General features: G+C 32.4%; 4 protein-coding genes across 8 annotated transcripts; 2 read left to right on the top strand and 2 right to left on the bottom strand.

The window, feature by feature from the left end:
- Positions 1 to 273: 273 nt before the first annotated feature.
- On the bottom strand, positions 274 to 3,556 carry LOC107957264 (COP9 signalosome complex subunit 1). 3 transcript variants are annotated; one of them, XM_016892745.2, is made up of 7 exons: positions 2,930 to 3,527; positions 2,523 to 2,843; positions 1,675 to 1,791; positions 1,486 to 1,571; positions 1,093 to 1,327; positions 735 to 836; positions 432 to 663 (listed from the first exon to the last, which is right to left on the bottom strand). In XM_016892745.2, exons 1-6 carry the CDS (start codon positions 3,353 to 3,355, stop codon positions 744 to 746), a joined length of 1,278 nt encoding a protein of 425 aa, XP_016748234.2. In that variant the 5' UTR covers positions 3,356 to 3,527; the 3' UTR covers positions 432 to 663; positions 735 to 743. The 3 variants fall into 3 exon arrangements, with proteins under 3 accessions (XP_016748233.2, XP_016748234.2, XP_016748235.2); XM_016892744.2 differs by lacking the exon at positions 735 to 836 and having other exon boundaries at positions 274 to 663; positions 2,930 to 3,556; XM_016892746.2 differs by lacking the exon at positions 432 to 663 and having other exon boundaries at positions 734 to 860.
- Positions 3,557 to 4,761: 1,205 nt separating this feature from the next.
- LOC107957265 (probable methyltransferase PMT15) lies at positions 4,762 to 8,168 on the bottom strand. Its single transcript, XM_016892747.2, has 6 exons — positions 7,405 to 8,168; positions 6,277 to 6,487; positions 5,908 to 6,205; positions 5,441 to 5,836; positions 5,290 to 5,367; positions 4,762 to 5,209 (listed from the first exon to the last, which is right to left on the bottom strand). Exons 1-6 carry the CDS (start codon positions 8,080 to 8,082, stop codon positions 4,981 to 4,983), a joined length of 1,890 nt encoding a protein of 629 aa, XP_016748236.1. The 5' UTR covers positions 8,083 to 8,168; the 3' UTR covers positions 4,762 to 4,980.
- A 7,252-nt stretch (positions 8,169 to 15,420) lies between these two features.
- Positions 15,421 to 17,053, top strand: LOC107957266 (F-box protein PP2-A13). The gene is made up of 3 exons (XM_041080920.1): positions 15,421 to 16,167; positions 16,275 to 16,393; positions 16,471 to 17,053. The coding sequence occupies exons 1-3, from the start codon at positions 15,847 to 15,849 to the stop codon at positions 16,892 to 16,894; spliced, it is 864 nt and encodes a 287-aa protein (XP_040936854.1). The 5' UTR covers positions 15,421 to 15,846; the 3' UTR covers positions 16,895 to 17,053.
- A 635-nt stretch (positions 17,054 to 17,688) lies between these two features.
- LOC107957267 (F-box protein At4g00755) lies at positions 17,689 to 21,237 on the top strand. Of its 3 annotated transcripts, XM_016892751.2 has the most exons (7): positions 17,689 to 17,935; positions 18,504 to 18,688; positions 19,441 to 19,857; positions 19,964 to 20,030; positions 20,085 to 20,181; positions 20,453 to 20,571; positions 20,779 to 21,237. In XM_016892751.2, exons 2-7 carry the CDS (start codon positions 18,562 to 18,564, stop codon positions 21,062 to 21,064), a joined length of 1,113 nt encoding a protein of 370 aa, XP_016748240.1. In that variant the 5' UTR covers positions 17,689 to 17,935; positions 18,504 to 18,561; the 3' UTR covers positions 21,065 to 21,237. The 3 variants fall into 3 exon arrangements, with proteins under 3 accessions (XP_016748240.1, XP_016748238.1, XP_016748239.1); XM_016892749.2 differs by having other exon boundaries at positions 19,964 to 20,181; XM_016892750.2 differs by having other exon boundaries at positions 17,697 to 17,935; positions 18,501 to 18,688; positions 19,964 to 20,181.
- Positions 21,238 to 21,563: the final 326 nt, after the last annotated feature.

Here is a 21,563-nt window from a genome sequence, read left to right as displayed (position 1 = left end):
ATGTAATTCGAAAGGCATAATGTTAATTAATACTCATCAGATTAGTGGGGTAACACAATGAAAAAGGCCTAATAACAACAAACAGGCACCATTTCCTTGGCCAACATTGGCATCAATCTTAGATCATGCAGAATTAGCCAAAAAATAAACAGCGGGGAATTTATCAACAGCTAATGCAACATAAACAAGTAGTAACTAACAAGTAACTCTTCAGATAACCTAGAGAGCCTTGCTTTATCAAATTGCACATGAGCAGAAAATATTAGAACAATGTAAAGAAAAACAAATAATGTAACACTTATGAGATAAACTTTTTAGTATATACAGAAGTGTGTATCCCAAAACCCTCAAAATGCAAATCCATCATCATGGATAGCCAATCTCCTTTTTAAGGTCTTACAATAGTGCCTCAGCACATCCAGAACCTAGGCCCAGCCATAGAAGGAACCTTTTCAAGAATATCTTGATAATGCTTCAGTCCAGAATTCAGATTTTCCTGGAAGCCCTAAGATTGTACTCATGCTTGAGAAGATTTGCTCTCAGCAGCATTGCCCTCACATCCCAATCAAATTCATTACCAGTCTGCAAAACCCGCTGGAAAGTTGCATTTCTCTGATCAGCATGTCGTGCATAAAGAATTTTGTTGTGTGAATCAATCCGAGCCTGCAGATACATTATAATCCTCATCGTAAAACATACATTACAGAAAAAAAAAAGGAAAAGAAAAGAAAAACCTTTATCACTTAATTTGCAAAAGCCCATTTCCATTTGAACTGGCTTCCTTCACTCCAGGGAACTAATGTATAAACAAGGATTGACTCTACTTCCCCGTCTAACTGTTTTCAATGTTTGGGAAGGTTCTGGTTTAGAAATTAGGAAATTCACTTTAATTGTTTTTCTGCTCTTCACTATATAAACATGCTCAATGCAAGTTCTAAACGAAAGAGTAAAATTCTTTTCATTTATCACTGAAGATATACAGATTAATTGACAAATTAAGTTCGAACTGACATTTGAAAAATCATGTACAAAACCATGTTCACATGCACCAACAAAGCTTAAGAAAAGCAAGACAATGGTGAAAAACAATACCTGTATCTGGTTGTCAGTAATTAAGGATTCAAGTTCTTTCTCAAGTCCTGCAACACTTGTTTTAAAGGCATCAGCCATCATTCGCATATCAACAGACACAAATGGGTGGGTGTACTGGATAAGGGCTTTGCTCCGGATTTGATCATACAGGGTCTCAACATGGTCATGTATATGGATATCAAGCATCAGATTCGATTTGAGGTTTCCAAGATATTCCAAGCAGGAAGCATAATGGCTGCAATAAGAAAGAAGCCACAAGTTAAAAATCAGCACGTCTCATCAATCAAGCACTCATAAGGACTTGCTGAAACCCAGCGTCACAAGATAAAAGATTGTATATTATAATCTTAACCACAGAAAATTCACTACAAATTAGTTAAAGATGGATAATACCTCGAGTAAAAATCATTAATAAGCTCCCTTACTTCAGGTACCAACTCTAAGAAATTCCGGAAGTTGATATTGTCTATAACTTTGTTCTGCAAAGTAAAAGCATTCGATGAATGAGAAATCTATAAGACAACAGTAAGACAAGGCCAGAAAACAAATGACAGGGAGGGGGCGAACTGAAGAGATTCATGCCTTCAGTTCAGTTCGATCAAAGCTTGCAAGTGCACAAAGCCCACCATAAGTAGCAACATCTTGAGGGGCAATCACTTCACTGTAGGAATTCCCAAGTTCAGGACCCACTTCCAAAAACTGCATCCATAGAAAAGACAATCAATCCAGCAATAAAATAGTAATTGCTTGGAATAAAACTAATTATAAAATCTCCCTTGTTACAATTCATAAAAGTACAACAATAAAATGCAAGATAACCAACAAAAGGAACACTCAACCTCAAAAACCAAAGCAAGCAAACTTTAAATTAATCAGGCCCAACCAACTATAGGGGCCGCTCCAGGTAAAGACCGCAGGACTAAACCTTCAACGCATACAACAATTATACTGTATTAATACCATCGGAAAGAACACTATAATACTAATTTTCTATCGAGTACATCAAGCTCTCTTAAGTTTTCTACCATAATGTACTCCATCAAATCCAACACCATAAGAAGATTTCAGGTTTAATTTTAGGAGTGCAATGTTCCAGGAATGCCTAAAATGTAGCTTGTTTACACTTGCTTCATCAGACTTATTGGGCTCAAGATCAAGTCCCGTTTATTTTGAGTTTATAGGCCAAGATTTGAAACCAGATCGTGTGGCTTGAATTGAATGGCTTCTAAATTTAAGTTCTAGAAAATACAATTATGTAAATAACCAACCCTTTCCTGATAATCACAAGGAAGTACCATTATCTTCTATGCATTTCAGCCATATCAAATTCAACACATCTTGCCAGTAAAGCAGAGCATGATACAATCATAAAACAAGCAAAAATGGCAACATTCGAATTATCCAAGGTAACAATTTATAAGCTGACAAACCTTACGAGCAGCAAGCTTGTACTTCTTAGCCTCCAGATGAGCCAATCCAGCAGCACAACGTAGCTTAGCAATAGTTGGAGGGTCAAGTGCCTCGGGTGTTTGCTCAGCCTTACTAACGTAACTTGTCACATGAGCAAATTGACCCATCTCAATGCTCACAAGAATTGCACTCAAACACATCTGAATAATGTGCTTTGACGTTGTACAATAATCGCGAGTTCGAACATAGCTTTTAAAAGCATCTCCCAGTGCGCCATGAGCATAGTAAAAATCTCCAAAATCATTGTATCCCATTCTTATACTTTCTTTGATTAAATTCGTCTGAAAATAAGAAATCAAACAAACAAAAAGAAGTAAGCCCTAATTAGTTTCTAGAAAATAATTTGAAGTAAGAAAAACTGAATTACCCTGTAGGCATTGAGTTCGCTCTCGAGTTTATCTTTCCTTTGGTCGGCTTTTCGATCAACCATAGCGCACCACGTGGCATCCATCGAATAGTTGGGACCCAGTCGACCGTCGATCTTCTGGACCACTTCACGGAATAGCTGAGTGTTCTCCCCCTTCTTGAGCTCATCGTAAGCCATCCTTAGGGCCTCCAATTGCATCCCTGAATTGTCGCAGTGGTCAGCTAAGAATATGAGCCGCACGATCTTGGTACGGCCCGAGTAAAGCGCAGCGTAGGCCTCGATGTCTAGCTGCTCGCCGCTAATGATGGGCCGGTTCTTCCGGATCGTTGTCGAAGTTGAGGATGACGGCGCATCGTCAACGCCCTCGATGCCGTTCGCGTACATCTCCTCCATCAATGATTTCGGGGCGTCGTCTTCGCCATCCATTGCGAAAAAGAACTAGAAACGAAACGATGTAGCAATTTTAGGGATTTTAAGGCTAGGGTTTATCTGTTTATGAACTGGTTTAGAATATAACAGCAGTAGTGACGGAAGATGCTGGGGGGAAGAAATGAGCTGGCAAGTAACCTCTTATAGACGTTTCCTTGCCGACGTAACGATGCCGTTTTTTATCTGCAAACACTATTCTTCTCATTTCATGATACAAGTGAATTCACAAATACATCACCTAACTATTAATTTTTTCGACTTAGTCACTAAAAATATTTACATATTATATTAATTTGATCTTAAATTTAAAAATTTAACAAACTTAACTCTTAATGTTTATAAAATTTATCATTTTAGCCCTAATTTTAAAAAATTTTATAAATTTAACTCTCAACATTTATAAAATCTATCAATTTAATCCTAACACTAAAAATTTTTAAAACTATTTTTAAAAAATTGTTTTTAACCCTTTATAACCCATCAATTAACCCATGTTAGTTACAAAAATAAGAAAAATAATACCCTCTTTCTAGTCACTCAAAATTTCTTTTACGATCATTTCAGCTTCACACCGGACCAAACCAATTTATTTGGAACCTATCTAGAATAGTTGGTTGTATTACTACTCGAACAAATAACGTTTATAATATGTTTATTTTCTTTTGGATCTTAATTCTTTTGTGTGTATTATCCCAAAATTTTAGAGTTATTTTGCAAGTGGCTTGAAAGAAGGTACTCTTTTTCTTATTTAATATCTCACATAGGGTTAGCCAATTGGTTTTAAAGGGCTAATATATATTTTTTAAATTTTTAGAGTTAAGACTAAATTGATAGATTTTGTAAATATCGAGGGTCAAATTTATTTATTTATTTATAATTAAAACTAAATTGACAAATTTTGTAAACATTGATGACTAAATTTATTGAATATTTAAGACAACATTTATAGAATGTGTAAATATTAGAGGACTAATTTTATTACTAGACTAGTAAAAAGCCCACCTCAATTTAGAACGACTAAAATATTTAATTTTAAAAAACTCATTGATTAAATAAAAAATAATTAAGCTAACTAAAATAGAGCGAAAAGTATAACTTACCCATAAAATTATTTAATAAATATAATTTAATTGAGGGCATTGAAAAAATAATAATGGAGGGTTAATTTATACATCAAAATCTATAAAGTTTAATTTTCCAATAAAAAAACCAAAATATATTTCACCCTAAGTAGAGGGGCTTCGCTAGTACTTTTACCCAGAAAGATGATGCAAGTACAATTAGTTTTAATTCCAAATAATGCCACGTATATATTTATTTTAATATATCTATTTTTTAAGATATTTTTTATTATTTTATTACACTCTGAAAAGGTATTCAAGAAAATGAATTGTTGAGAGAAATATAAAAAAAAAATTAAAATCTTTATAATGTAAAAGCTTTCTTGTGAGAAAGGTCAGTAGTTTATAAATATTAATTATAAAATTTGGGAATCGAGTATTTTAAATTATTTTCAAAAAAAAAATTTAATGCATCAATAATATCTTCTTCTTTCTTTCAGTAAAAAAAAAGAAAAAAAAGAAAAACAAGAAACAAGAAAACAGAGCAAACATTATTAATCCTTATTGATTTTGTGATAACGGTGATGCAACCCAATACTGCTTGACAGCAAAGAGAATCTTGGTTCTTTCATGGGGTCCATCTTCATGGTCTACAATTCTTCCATCCCATTGCATACCATCCATCATGTTCTTCAACTTCATCAACACATCTACATCGTCTCTGATTATTACACTGCTCTCTGGTCGTAAAATCCTATCCATTTCCAAAACTATATCCTCCATTTCACATCTGCATTACAAACCATTTAGATCCATCAATGATCGAACAAAAAAAAAAGAACAGTCTTACATTTGGGTTTTTGTTCTTACCTGTCTTTGTAGAGGCTGAAAATGGCATCACCATGAATGAAATCATAAGTTCTAGGATAAGTAGACATTGCTTCACACCTATGAAGAGACAAACAAACACATGATAAATGGAACAAAAAGGAAGAACAAAAAAAGAGCGAAAGTAAGATACCAATTTTGATATGTTCCGGTTAATCCACGTTCATATACGACACCAAGGGTGTTGATTTGATCAGCTTCGACAGGGACAATGTTCATCACCCAGACAGGGTCATCAACAAGAGCGGCTGCAAAGCCTCCTAAATAAGCATTCATGTCCAACAAGTTCCGGTACCGACCGGTCTCTGCCAATTGATGATCTATTGTCTTGTAATATTCTACTCTCTTCTTCCATAGCTCTGAATTTTCCACAAATACCGTCTCTGTAATTCCTAGTAAACTCCCACTACTGATCCTTGGTGGGATTGCATTCAACCTCCTAGGCCATTTCGCTAATTGCCCACCAGCAATTTCCTTTATATTCGATACGTGAGGCAATGGGGTTAAACAAGTCTCCAATTTCGTGTACCTGCTCCAATCATAATGTAAATATTTACATATTTGTCTTGGAGGAAAAAATGGATTGAAAAAAGATCTCACCATGCCATGTCAGGATTTTGAGTGTGGCAAATAGGAGGCCGCTTGAAATCCTTCCTGTTAGCTTTGCAATGGACATGATTAGTTGGTTTTTGCCAAACTGCAAGATCGTCTTTTTGTACTAGTTTTTTCCAGCATAGACTTTTAGCCACAGTTTCGATGCGGGTTTGCTCTGATTTCAGATCATCAGTCGTCCTATTCCAACCTTTCCAATGCTTTTGCCAGTTTATTGGTGGCCCCGACAGTATCCAATAACCCCCAGGACGAAGAACTCTATCAACTTCAATCAAGTAAAGCCCATCTGAACAACCAACATGAACCAAAACTATTAGGCTTTTCTTCGAAAATGAAAGACAAAGGGGGGTCTATTACCGTACAGGCCCCAAGGGATCAGGCAACGAGAGCAATGAGCCATGTCGAAAGCTCTTGAAGGGTAAGGAAGCCTAATAGAGGCCATGACTCCGATCATGGCCGGCACCCCACGTTCAAGTGCAAACTGAACCTGAGCTTCGTGGGTGTCTCTTGGTGCAAACGACATCGCTAGGATGTTCCTTGATAGAAGGTAAGCTCCCCAACTCGCAACCTGTATGTCAATAATTGGTTCAAACAAAAACCATAAATAATTATTTGAGTGGACGCTTTTTCTTGAGGGTGGTTTCAGAGTCAACCCAAATTATTATACTTACAAAAAATGCTCTTATTCAATAGTATTGATATTTAATACAAATTCAAAGCACTAACTGTTTAATACTAATTAATTTTAGGTTTTGGCCTAGTTGGGCGACAAGATCTTGTTGAACAAGTTTTTTTTCCCTTTCTACACTGAAATCTTACCAGAAAATATTCTAAAAGATAAACGTATATATACATACAGATAAAAAGAGAAATTCTGACAATGAAGGAACACTCATCAACCTACATTTTAAACATATTCTTACCTAAATTGGCTAAAAACAACATGGAATCTCTCCTTATGACAAGTTTTTATTTTTATATTCCATTAAAACCCATTGCCCTATAAAAGTGCATGCCTGGTTTAGTTAATTTCTTGCTGGCAGTATCAAAAACCCAGATTTCTCTCCCAGTGAAATCATCCCACTAAGGAAACTTCAATCTGAATAATTATGATTTTTTATTTTCTGGCTTTTTTTTAACTTTTCTTAGTTCACACGGTAAAACTGGGAAAAAAAAAACTATCCATATTAGGCAGTACAATAATTTCTTATGTAAACTTGGCAAAAGCTAATTAATTTTCATACTCTTTTTCTTATGTTTTGCAGTAAAAAAAGAATCAAATGAAAAATTTTAACTATAGAACCCCTCCAACCAATCACTTTTCTTTTTCAACAATTTCTAACCAACTTTCCATCTTCCTAAACTAGCAATAGCATCATTAGCCGGTTCAAAACTGAACCAGCTGTTCCGGTTTGATTGAAAACGTTAAACATGAACGTAAAAACTAGTATTAAAAAGGTTATAAATATAAAATAAGGAACGTACCCCGCAACCGGTATCAATGGCAGTCCTTATTGAACCATCTCTTAGATTGATTAACTTGTCAATATCGTCGATGTAAGCATCAGCACCATGCGGGAACATGGTGCCACCTCCGGGGAATCTGAACCGGTCTCCTTCAACCTTAATCCAATTTTGATTCTTTTTTTCAACGGTCAATTCTTTGTGCGGCACGTTAGCAAACCATGCAAATTCTCTACCTTGGGGCCACCTGAAAGGGACCTTATAACCGTACGGAGCCGGGATCCTACACTTCAACAACTCGTCCTTTTCTGGGCAATGCCTCTCTCTGTATATAAGCATGTCCCTGTCAAACTTCAACGATCTCTGAACGTCCTCACATGGGGTGTATTCGGAGAAGGAATGGTCACACGGAGGGAATTGAGCGGCACGCGCCGTCTCGGATGGTGGGTCAGGAGGGAGGTGGTGAGGCAAGAAGTCGAGTTGGGTGGTCTTAAGGGAAGAGCAAGGGACTGAGGATAGGAAGGCCGCGGCGGCGGAGGAGGAGGAGAAGGTGGTGCCAACGGAGTGTTGCCAAATTCCGATAAGGTAAAAAGTAGTGCATAGAATAACTACGAGAGTGATATGGTAGAGGGTGAGATTTTTGGTATTGAATAATGTGATTTGAGAAAGTCTTCTTGGAATACAAGCCATTGCGGCCATTGACAAACTCAAACAAATCAAGCTACCAAAAAAAAAAAAAAGCACTCAAAAAAGGACAGAGTAAAACATAAAAATACAGAGAAACAAAGACACACACTTATAATATATATAGATATATAGATAGGGAAACACGCTTGCTGTTGAAAGGGTTAAGAAAGAGGAGACATAAGCTTTAAACTCATAAGGAGAAAAAGAGGAAGAATTAATTAATACAATTAATATTGAAGTTTCCATTGTTCTGTTTTTTTAATTGATACCTAAAATATTTTCATTTTTCTTATTTTTTAAATATGAATAAAATAAAAGTATTTTTTAATTATGTGATATTATTTTATTTATTATTTTTAATAATAATAAATTCATATATTATAAATGTATCAAATAAAATCTTATAATTAATAATATGATTTTTTTAGTATAGTGTGTGTTTTATGATAAGATTATGAGATTTTTTTTTGTCTAAAATTGTCTTTCCATTGTTATCCTTTATTTAATGTATTTCCTTTCATTGATTTGGTTGTCTTTTATTTGTTTTCCTTTAATTAATTTTTATTTATATATATTCATTATTTTAAAAAGCAGAAGAAATAATAAACTTTTCTTTTAAATGAATAAAGTTACAAATTATAATATTAAACTATAAAAGTTGGTTTGTATTATATATATTTGTTTACGGAGTAAAAATGTTTATACATGTAGTCTTGTTTTTGTAAGTGATTTTAAAGCTAGTTTTGTCGTTGTCCTCTCTAGTTTAGTGGATGCTTAATTCTTTTGTCGATTTATGTATGTTGCTTTGGATCATCCAAGGTTGATTCCTTTATTCGATTGAGTCGACTCGAATTGAGTAAAAAAAAATTCGAATTAGTCAAGTTGACGAATCATATTTTAGCAACCGAATTCAATTTAAATTTTTTTCGAATCGAGTTAAAAATTTTCAAGTCAAGTTGAGTCGAGTTAACGAATCCTATTATTAATACTCAATGTTATGTTTACATGAATCAATTATTTAACTAGTAGAGGAAGTGCAATATTATTTAACTACATCAACAATATAATGGTTTTGCCTTTTAACTTAATGAGTAAACATTTATCAAAACGACGTAGTTTTGCATTTTCTTTTTCGGATTTCCGGATAATTTGAATTGTGTAATTTATATTTGAGTTAAACCGAAAAATTAAATTTTTTATTCGAGTTGATCCGAATAACTTGATTAACTCAAATAACTCGAACTATTTAATTCAACATTTGAAATTTTTATCGAGTTTTTCGAATCGAATCAAATTTTGCTTATCCTAATATTAAGTGCTTATAATCACTTCAGATATGTTATACTTGAATTGTGATAGGGTCAATTGTCAACATGTCATAATATTATATTGATATTAAGGCTAAAGCCTTAATTATATTGATGGAACTTGTCTTTCATCTTCTATGATGAATTTTTTTTCGATTTATATAATTTCATTCATTTAATGAATTAATAAATTTTTAAATATATATATAAAAATGTTTTATGACCTTGTGAAGTGGACTTTTTGGGAATTCAAATGACACATTAAACACACTATTTATAACAAAAAAAGAGGTAATATAATTAATGTTTTAACTTGAAAATGAACAAAATTAAAATTATTTTTAAAGTTACAAAAAGGAATGAAAAAGCGCGTGAGTAAATGAGGAAGAGGCAGTCGACTCGACGGAAGGCATAGCAACAGCATAAATGTCGTCACAATCCCAAAAAAGTTCATCCAAAGTTCTGAATATTCGACATGCTTTGCTTCCCTACTCTTCTACTAATCATTAACTAATTTTTTTTACCCCAAAAAATAAATGATTAACTAATCTTCAATACTATTAGAACAGCCAAATGGTGAACCTATTCTATTAGTTTGATCGGATGAATTAAATGGATTCAAAATTATTAAAATTTTATAAAAAAATTATAAAAATAGTTCAATTGTCAATTCAACTTATTTTTTACTCCATTCAATTAATCTGTATCGATTCATTAATTAATCGATCTAATATTATTTTCTGAATTGATACCCTCAATTAGTTTTTAATCCAGTTTAATCTAAGCAGTAGTATTAATATTTGCTTCCTTTTAGGTGGGGAAGCTTCATTCAAGCTATGGTGGTTTTTTCTCAGTCAAAATATATTGTTAGTTTTTGTACTTATCACTAAAATTTTAAATATTTTTCTCAACATTTATTAGCTTGGAATTTTAATTAGACCATCCTCATATGATGTGGCATATGATTGAAACACAAAAAAAAACATATTAATTTGATAATTTTTTTCAAAAAATAACAACAACGATAATTATTAGACTAGAATTTTTAAATCGAAAAAGTAAAAAGATTAAAATTTTGAACTTTTGTTGATTCAGTTAGTGGCGTCATTAATCTCTATTTGAATGGGATCTTATTTCTTTTTGTTGTATTATTTTTTAGAGAATTGCAGTAACAGGACAAAGCCTAAATAACCAATGCAACTCGAACCCAAGCTGCATCTGGGGCAAAGAACACCTTTGACCATCAAGACATCACATGGGGTTCTTGTAATCTTTTTTTTTTATAATATGAAATTATGATATTGAAAACACAATATAATTAGATGAAGATGTAATTACTAGGAGAGTAAGTACATGATAGTAATTACATTGTAATTGCATATGTCATGTTTGGTAATTTAAAACTATACTTACACAATTATATATTTTAAATTAAAAATATTAATTACTATAAAAAATATTAATTTTTATAGTTTAAAAATATTAATTGTTATAAAAAATTATCAGTACAATTAATTTTTTTTAAACAAGTAACAAATATTAAAATCAACTCATCATATGCAATATTTTAATCCAATAAAAATAATTGGTATTAAGGTCACTAATAAAATTAATTAAAAAAATAAAATTTAGAGTTTTTACAATGATATATTATTTCATAAAAATATATATATATAACTTTTATAAAGGGGTTTTATAAAGTTATAATAAAATTTATAAGACTTTTTATAAAGATTTATAATATAATCATAACTTATTTATTTTTAGGCCATATATTTACGAGTCTTGATACTCATTAATAGAGTCGGCCAAGCATATATTTTTTGGGGTTAGAATCAGCCAAAAATATTAAGGCACTAAAATTTCTTGTAACATTAATTTGGATAGTTAGCATGTCTCTGCTACTATGCTTTTATGATTTTTTAACTAAGGGAATAAATTAAAATAAAGTATGATCTAACTTCGATAATTTTTAGTATAATTTATTATTTATTTATAATACAATTTTTTTATTATAATTTTATAAAATACATGTAATTATAGTTATAATCTAATTTTTATAATTTATATAATATAACTTCTAACAAATAATATTTTAATTTTTATAACTTGTTCATGTATATTTGTCCATATTCAACTGTGTTTACGTTTCTAATATAAATTTTATAACTTGTATGAAAAATAATTAGATTTGTCTGTAATTATCTAAATTCTCAACCTTCAAGAATTAGAAAATGCAATTGGCTACTTCTGTTACGTTCAATTTAGTGGAACACATCAATCACGAGAGTTACTCAAATACATCATACCTGTGTAATTACAAGCAATTACACCCATATCTAATACTAAGTGACTTTCCAAATACATTCTGACTAATTTTTGCTTCTATTGTTGAAATGTTCAAGTAGTCTTTAGATATTAAGAAGAAAGATTGTGAAACCCAAAATCACTATTGTTTGAATGATTTTTATGTACAAATTAAAAAACTCTAAATTGAATTTTATTTTTTACAGTGTAAAAATATTTTATATTTAAAAAAATAGTAATAACTTAAAAGTAGTATATAAAAAACAATTTCAAAAATAATATATAAATTTTATTTATTATTTATTATTTTTTTATTTATGACATGGTGAAAATTTTATGTAATAAATTTTAAATTATATATAATAATTAAATATAGTTTTGGTTGAAATGATAAAGTTAAATTATTAAAGATCATAATATTTTGTGATCGAATACGGTTATGTGCAAAAAATTTCTAGATTTTATATAAAAAAGATAAAATTGCTCTCGAAATAATATATGTTACTTTGTAAAATAATAATTTTTTTGTTAATTTTACAACTGAGTTGAAGCTCGATTTGTGGGTGACGCTTAATCAAAATCTTAAATATAAATAAATAAATTATTTATTTATTTAATCGAAACTTGATATACATTATATACATTCGTGAAACATGAAATATGTTGATTAGATTGATAAACTATCAATAATAATAAAAAGTTTGTGAAAAAATACAAAATTGTGTTAGTTTCATACTAGATCAAAAACCAAAACTGGAAAATGTAAAGGATTATTTTAGGACCTAATAAATTGATGTATAGGTTTGGGCATAATAAGTCTGTGTATGATATCTTCCGAATGTTCATTCGTCAAGTCAAGTTCTAATAAAATTTTAGGTTTATTTGGTAGGTTCGAGTTCGATTTGAAAAATAGATTTAATATTTTGTTCAAACTCGACCTAAATAAAAAATGTTAAAACTAAGTCTAGTCCGGTACACCCGTAATTAAATTTTTTATATAAAAAAATAAAAAACATAATATATTAACAACAATAAAATATTAAAATAAATATTTTTCAATAAATTAAAAATAAATTTTAAAAAATTATATTTAAATAACACTAAGATATTTGTAATAGTAAAAAGATATCTTTAAAATGGTAGAAAAATCAACAATAAAACAAGAATTATACAATATCCAAATAATAACAATATAATAATAAAATAACAACAAAACTGTACGAAAACAACAACAAAGCAACAAAATTTTTTCTAATTCAAACTGAGCTAAAAACCTTTACCTGAACTCATTCTTAAACCTATATTTTTATCCAAAATCTCACTTTTTCGACTGCACAGCCAGGCCCTTCTAATTCAAAGGATATGCGATGATATGCCTTTTTATGGGTTGTTGCAGCTTGATGAATTGCGACCTAAATGCTATTGGCAACCCTTGAAGTGTCTAGTTCTCCCCTTGTTTTTGGCCAGGGTTCTTGAATAAAAGCTTGAATATCCTTTGTTACAGTCTACAAAAAAACTTGGAGAACAGGAGGATATCTATAGCTTTCAACAGGAGAAAAAGACAAAATCTCTCTTTGAGTTGTCTGTCACTTTGTGCCGCAATATTAAACAAGGATTGTTGGTTATTGTAGTATACAATGCTGAACACATCACTCATGCTTTTAGCTTTCAGTCTTAGGTCAGCGTTTTCAATTGCTAGCTTTATATAGAATTTGGTTTTGTGCTGGGATTAATTACTTAGACTGCAAGGAAGGGGCTACAAGACAAAAATGGTAGCTTCCAAGAAAAGCCAATTAGTTACTGCTATGATTTGCCATTCTATTTACATTGGACTTGAAATGAAGGTTTTGGTGTTTCCGGCTTTCGGAAATTTAACAGCTAGCGAGAAGGTTCAGCAGACTGTAGAAATTATGAAAGAAATGAAGATGAAACATGAAAAGATGGATCATACTCCGGGAGTCTTATATCCTTTGCCACCGGAAAACGGAGTTTTTGCGGGCAGGGAGAGTTGCCACTTGTCACCCTTTTTTTTTCTTCTCTCGAACAGAAATTAGATGAAACATGATGGATTTATTAAATATTAAGTCGCACAGCAGACAAATTCAATTGATAATGTAATAAAATGATCTATGTCATCAGTTGAAACGTGGTGGAGGTAAGGGAAGCCGCGTGTCTCTGCTCCATACGTATTTCTTCTGACTCAGTTCCACGCCGGAAGCGGGTGGACTGTTGCTAATAGTTAAGTCATCCAAAGTAGTTAAAATAATATTTAATATAAAATAATTAAAAATTAAATTAAATGTGATAATATATATAATTATATTAATTTTTTTAAAATTTTAAATTTTAAATTTTAATCTTTCAAATTAACAAGTAAATAATTTAAAGAAAATAATATTCTTTTTAAAAAAAACAAGAAATTAAAAAAGTTATGTTATTGCATCGTTTGTTTAATTTAAAAGCAGTGGCATAGAGAAAAATGAGGGCGTGGAACAAAGAAAACCCTTTAATAATGATGAAAGCTGAAAAAAACTGTTGGATTGACGGATACAATTACTTACTTGTAAAATCTAAAATTAATTTTATAAAATAAAATTCGAGAAAAGTCTAATCATAAAAGTTTGCTGAAATCAGTTGGCAGAGACAGGTTGGGGTAGAGAGAGAGTCGCAGGATATGTTATTTTGGTAGTCCTAGAACAATTTTAATGAAATACGTATGCAATTATTTAAAAAAGCTTCGCTCATCACCATTATTAAATAAATTCTATTAAACAAATATAATCTAGGCTGGCCTGGCATAAAAATGGAATTATACCCACTTCACTGGTGAGACTTTAAACTCTCCAAACCCCCCTCAAACATTTGCTTATCCCTGAAAATTATACTTGTTACTATATTTGTTATTATCAATCCGCTAATCGGTTATTCGATTAAATCTCAATTCATAACTTATATGATTTGTATCCTCAATTTACATATAAAATGTTTGTGTCCTTTTATTAACTCACACGATGTAGATTGATATCACTATGCAAGCTAACCAAAACAAAAACACATAAACACATATTTATCATAAAATTGATTACATATTGAACTTATCCAGGGCGTGACATCCAAAAACAGTATAACCTGTGTTTGCAAAAGGTAAAATGGTAAGAATAATTTTAGAACTGAATTCGTGACACACGCGGCAAACTGTAGCGCGTTGGAACTGAGATCCTAAGAACTACCTAACCTAACCTAGGACAAGAACGGCGAGGAAAGCAACTCCACCCCCACCCTTTTAAATAGTGAAGTGGATAAGATCTCTCTCAGCCAGCTCAGACAAACTGAAGCTGATTCATGAAACCTCCTGTCTTAACTTCTCAACTCACCCCAAGAAGATTTTATTTTCTCAACGCATGGAATTTGGATGTAAAACAACACGTCCTAATACATATAAAAAATATAGAAAAAAAATAAAAAATATAAATTTATTAGATGGAAATTGAGAAATAAAAAATATACTAATAATAATAAGAAAAAGAAAAAATTTGTTAGAAGAAAAATTTCTAAATTCTAGAAAATAATTTTAGTGAAGAATCATTAAAATTATGGGAAAATAGTCCAAGATTTTGTGAAATAAAATTAAAGAATCCTAATAAAATAATTAGAATCAAACCTATGATCTATACTAAACAAAATATAGATGAATTTGATATACAAATCAAAGAATTATTAAAAAAAGAATTAATAGAAAAAACTAACAGTTCACCCTCAAGAGCAGCTTTTATGATACTTTTCCCCGTTTCCTTTTTCTTACAAACTGTAATACTGATGTGTGTACACAGATTTTATACATCGTCACCTTTATTTGCTTACGACGCTTGTTTCTCCGTGTAAACTATACTTTGTACGCATATTCAGATTTCAGGGGTTATTTTGCAGTTGTTTTTGTCAGATTTCAAATGACAAATTCTGTTCTATATTTCTCTGCGCATCTCTATTTTTTCCCACTGGTATTTGGTTTCACTTGACGTCAACTGCAGGTTCTATATATTCATTGTTTGATTAGACTCCTCTGTTCAGATTTATTATTATTATTATTTTGGAATCATTTGTGTCTTTGGGAAAACCCAGATTCCGAATCAAAATCTGGGTTTTGGGGGTTAAAAGGTACATAATGGGTGCCAGCATATCTGGAGCTATGGTGGATAGAGATGAAGCCGGTTCTCCATTGAAGCCGAGACTTGGTGACATACCAGAGAGCTGCGCGGCCTTGGTTCTGGCCCTGTTAGACCCACCTGAGATTTGCAAATTGGCTCGAGTGAACCGATCTTTTCATGATGCTTCGTCGGCTGATTTTATATGGGAATCGAAACTGCCATCCAATTATACATTCATCGTGGAGAAAGTGCTAAGGGATTCAACTTTATTAAACCTGCAGAAGAAACAACTTTACGCTGGGCTATGCAGGCCTAATCCCTTTGATGCTGGCAGAAAGGTAAATATTATTTCACACTTGTTCTTTTACTTTCCCTGCCTCTCTCTCTCTTTCCCTCCATTTTCTTTTTACATAATGTTGGGTTTTGACTTGTATTCTTTTGGCAGGAGATATGGCTAGATAAGAATACAGGTGGGGTTTGTTTATCAATATCTTCCAAAGCCTTAACCATCACAGGGATCGATGACAGGAGATATTGGACTCACATTTCCACCGAGGAATCAAGGTGTATTTGTGTTTATCATTCGATCTTGGGGTCTTGGAAATAATTGAATTTGATTGATTTGGTATGCATTAATGCAGATATCCTACGGTAGCATACCTACAGCAAATTTGGTGGTTCCAAGTGGATGGAGAGGTCGAGTTTGGATTCCCAGTGGGGACATATAGCTTATTCTTCAGGCTCCAGCTGGGGAAATCTTCAAAGAGACTGGGTCGGCGTGTTTGTAACTCGAAGCACATCCATGGCTGGGAAATAAAGCCCGTACGATTCCAGCTAACGACTTCAGAGGGGCAAAGTGTCGAATCCCGGTGTTATTTAGACAATCCTGGAAATTGGGTACTTTACAGAGTGGGAGATTTTGTCGTACAAAATCCTAATGCGTTCACAAATATCAAATTTTCATTGACCCAGATCGATTGTACTCACACCAAAGGAGGCCTTTGTGTGGATGCTGCTTTAATTTACCCCACTACTGTAGCTAAAGAGATTAGTTCATGTTCGTGAGATTTGACAACTTTAAAGCTGTAAATATCGAATTGTAGATGTAGTAATTTCATCTTTCTGTTCATAAAGTGTAAATCTTGCTTTTTTTATTAGATGCTTTTTAAGTAAAAGCAAAGGTTATTTATTAAAGTAAAAACACAAGCGAATTTATCCCTTTAATTTATTTATTCACACAGTAAATCGATTTTATATATCTTTCAAGTAAAATCCAACATTTTTATGTTAATCAAATTGTATTCATTTACTCTTAAATATATGTGCGTTTCATGAGATTACATTTAAATTTAGAGGTTAAAAGATTATACAATTAAAAAACACACACATTTATTTAGAAAGTGGATAAAGGAATAAGTAATCTCTTAATTTAGCAATTTTTTGATCCTTAAAATTTGTCCAATTTTGATAAAATTTTTAATTTAAATTCCATTCATAACGTGTCACTTTAAAATTGTACTACATCATTATTTAAAAATTTATAATTTTTATATAAAATTTAAAAACAACAAAAGAATATTATAAATTATAAATTTTTAAAAATATTTTAAAATAATTTCAAGTGATGTCATAGTTGAACCTTAAAGTGCTATGTTATGTTACTTTAACAATATCTAAATTTAATGATTGAATTGAAATAAATTGTCAAATTTTAAAATTAATTTGAATAAAAAATCGAATTAAAGTGAGAAGAATTTACAAATTCAAGTGAATTTATTGCTTTAGAAAAACATAGGACAGAAAATGATGTAATTTTTTAAACATTATTTAGAAATAAGAGATGAAAAAGAACTAAAAATATTAGGGGAGAAGGCTTTGGGAATTTGCCGCTTGAACTGATGATAACGGGTCGGGTCTAAAATATTTTGTCGAAATTTCGGCCCGAATCGGCCATGTACCTGCCATTTATGCGCCATCGCTCTGTTCCAATTATCTCCAACAATGACAACACTTTCTCTCTCTCTTTTTCCCTCACTTTGTATCGCTAGGGTTTCCGCTGCTTGGGAGATTCTCGATTTAATGTTTTTCTTTTCTCGACAAAAAAAAGTGAGGATCTTTGCTTTGCTTTTCACATATTTTCCTTCAAAAACTCTCCTTCCTTTCTCTTTTCCCCCAATTTTTTTTGTTTTATTTTCTGAATCCATTGAATTTGGTTGGATTCTGGTGCATTCTTATTTAAAATCCTTAAAGTTGCCAATTTTCATGCGGTTTTTAAGTTTTATTTCTTGAGATTCGTATTAAACTCAATTGATTGGATTGTTGGTACTAATTATGATACTGATTAGAATTAGCTGTTATGACTAGGTTTTATTTATCAGTGAATTGTAAACCATTGTACTTCTATGGTCTCGAAGGAAAATTTGATCGAACCCTTGCAAGATCTCGTTGGTTTTATGGGAATTATAGTACTCAATTGCATTGATGTGTGTGTGTATTTTTCAAATATTTGGTCTGATTTAATCACACCGTATTTACTATTTTCTTTTAACAACATAGTTTGATTAGATGAAAAGATAGTGGTGTAAACAGGGTATTAAGTGAATGCATAAAGCCTGAAGATTTTATTTTACTTAATATCTGAGCTAACATTTTGTTTATTGCTGTTGTAAAGCAGGGGTTGAAGCTCAGTGATGCATAGCTGCTTGATACCTTTGTAGCAATTTAAAAGGAAAATGAAAAATGGTCTCGATTTCTTGAATTTACTCAATTGTGATGTATCACTAAAGATTCTTAAGAATTTAGAGGATCCATCTGATTTTGTTCGTTTCAGTGCTGTCTCACGCTCCTGGCGACAATTTGGTGAGCTAGAATTCTCTTTCTCTATATAAAATCTAGCTTATGAGATGAAGACTGTATTCATCTTACTTTATCAAGTTGGGAAAGTTCTAATGGAGCATAGCATCAATAAGTGGATGGTATTCTCAATGCAATTTTGTTGTTGGGATTTCAGTTTAGTTTAGTTTAGTTATTTTTCATTTGGTCTTTTGTCTTCCGTGCCTTGTATGTTTATCTATTTAAGAAATTTGGATGTTTGAAGCAAAATAGTTTTCAATAAAAACAATAGGCTATAATCCTCTCAATTCAATGCAGATATTTGAAATGCTCAAATTCTTCTTTTCAGATGCTGCCTTTGATGCAAATTTTCCTTTCGTTCCAGAAAGTTTTGATTGATTAACTAGCTGATTGTTTTTTGCTAAGTCTTCCTCTTTCCTCATTTGTGCATTTTTATTTTCACCACTACTGATCTTAATAAGCTGCTTTATTTGCAATCTAGTCTTCAATTCTTCTGGTGTGGTTTGGTGTGCAATTCTCTTTTACGTGAAAGTTTGCTGAACTCCTAAGAACTTACTTCATAATCTGCTAACTTCACTAAAGAAAAGAGAGTAATCTACCTTTGGAAATAAAGGAGACAATCATGCCATTTGATCTTTATGGCAGTGTCAAAATTTATGTGTTCATGATGATATCAATCTTGTCACTCTGGTCTTTGGCTGTTTTGCATGACCAGTTTACAGTCATTGCTGACTTTATGAGTTTTCAATGGTTTGTAGTGATTGAAAATGGTCTACTCAAGCATCTGTGCCAGAGAATGTTTCCTCAATTATCTAGAGTTGATCATGTCAACGAGCTATGTGGCACTGCAAAAGGGCATGCTGAAGCTGGATCTAGCAATTTTATGGAATGGGAAGCTTTGAAGAGGGAGCATAGAGTTTATGCCTTTTTTGCTCGAGGTTGTTTGTCGTTTGCTCTCAGGGAGTGCATCTATGAAGCAATTATCGCTTCTAGCACTGATAATGATCCAGAGGAAGGCATACCTAATACTTTGGAACCAAGAGATAGGGTGGGACGGAGAGCTTCATACTGGTCGAGTAAAGGACAAAGTAACCCTGCAGTGCCTGAGACGTTGACATATAGATTGTGTGCTGATTTATGTGTTATTACTGAAATCAATATAAGGCCTTTCCAAGGTAATAATTGTTTCAATTTTCTGCTAACTTGGTTCCATCTTTCGTCTATCTGGTTTTATATTAACTTGAAAATTTTCTGATAAGATGCATATTCTTTCAAATCCAGCTTACTTCCAGATTGGTAAACCCATATACTCAGCTAACTCTGTGAGATTTCGCATGGGTCATGTCAAGTCCTGCATGGACAATATCGTGAAAGAATCATGCCAGGATTGTGGTAACGACAAGTCCTGCATGGACAATATTGTGAAAGAATCATGCCAGGATTGTGGTAACGAAAAGTTTGCATGGACTTACACCTCACAAGAGTTTCCTATGGCTCAGGTAGGTTCAAGTAGCTGGGTTTTATTTCGTATATCTTTTTTATTGGCTTTCTCTGGTTGTTACTACAAGAAATATTAGATTTGGTTATTCTGCAAGCATCCATTGCCAATCCCGAAGATGATTGGCTATATATAGTACTAATACAATACTAAAGTATCTCTTAGTAGTATCATTTCTGCTTTGCTTGTGAAGTTAATACTATCTTATTCTTGTAGTTTTGTAATAATTCAAAAAGGAGCACTGCTGACAGTGGATTTTTTTACGTAAGCAGGAAAATTGTTTGCAGAATTTCAGGCTTCCGGAACCTGTTCTTTGTATTGGTGGAATATTACAGATTGAGCTGTTGGGTAGGGTCCAGAGACAGGAAATGGATAGCTTATACTATATATGGTACCGTCAAATGCACCCTCTGTTAACCTAGTTTGATACTAACATTGGTGCAACGGGGTAATGAGTAGAGATTTTTTTGATAAGATTTATCTTAGGGTCCCATAAATTTCAATTATATAATGTTCGTCTCTCGGTTTCTTTAGTATATTTTTGGCCATTTTGCTATGTCCTGGTTTTGATGCAATCTGTTGGTTGGCATCATTGCAGTGTGTCTCATGTTCAAGTTGTGGGGCGGCCATTATCTCCTGCATTTGGTATTCAGACATTTGAACACTCTGAAAAATTTGTGCTGGAGGCACTGAGTTATGAACAACCAACTTCACCTGCACAGTCCAGCTCCGCACCCAGTTTGCAGATGCGTGTGAGAGACTTGGAGCAGATTTTGAATTTACTGCGGGGAAATGTTGTCAACGTAGTGGAATATGGATATGAATGGGAAATAGAGGATGAAGAATCAGATGAGGAGGACGAGGATGAGGAAGACCGAGAATAAAACTAGTGCTGTTTTTCTTTCCCCGTTGAACTTTAGTTACAGGTCACATGGAAGTTAAAATTTCCTGTAACACTAGGATTATGCCCTTTGGAGTGTTACCTGAACTTTGTTCAGGATTTAGTTATTCTGATGTGATATGCTAGTGTTAATCAATATATAAAAGCTTTATCTAAGTGTTGTTAGCGGCGAGGCTTCCACATGTGCCCAATGTATCCACATATAACCCCGATGACACATCAATACCGTGCCATTTCTGGCCGGAAAACTAAAACAGTAAATAATGCTAAAAAAACAAGGCTATGCTAAGGAATGGGTGAGAAGACCTTGTATTTATATAGTCTGCTGGTTGGTTCCTTTTATCATATTGGGATAATTTACCTAGATGGGCAAATCCCCAACTCTGCCGTAGGTAAAATGTGCCTCACAATTTTTTCTGTGGGTTTCCACTAAATTGGGCAATTGTTAACCCAAACTGATCAAAATGGTCATGCAAACATAG

This window comes from Gossypium hirsutum, chromosome A11 (genome assembly GCF_007990345.1).
Source record: "Gossypium hirsutum isolate 1008001.06 chromosome A11, Gossypium_hirsutum_v2.1, whole genome shotgun sequence".
Lineage (NCBI taxonomy): Eukaryota > Viridiplantae > Streptophyta > Magnoliopsida > Malvales > Malvaceae > Gossypium > Gossypium hirsutum.
Note: the sequence above shows the minus strand (reverse complement) of the source record. Positions and strands in the feature narration are given on the sequence as shown.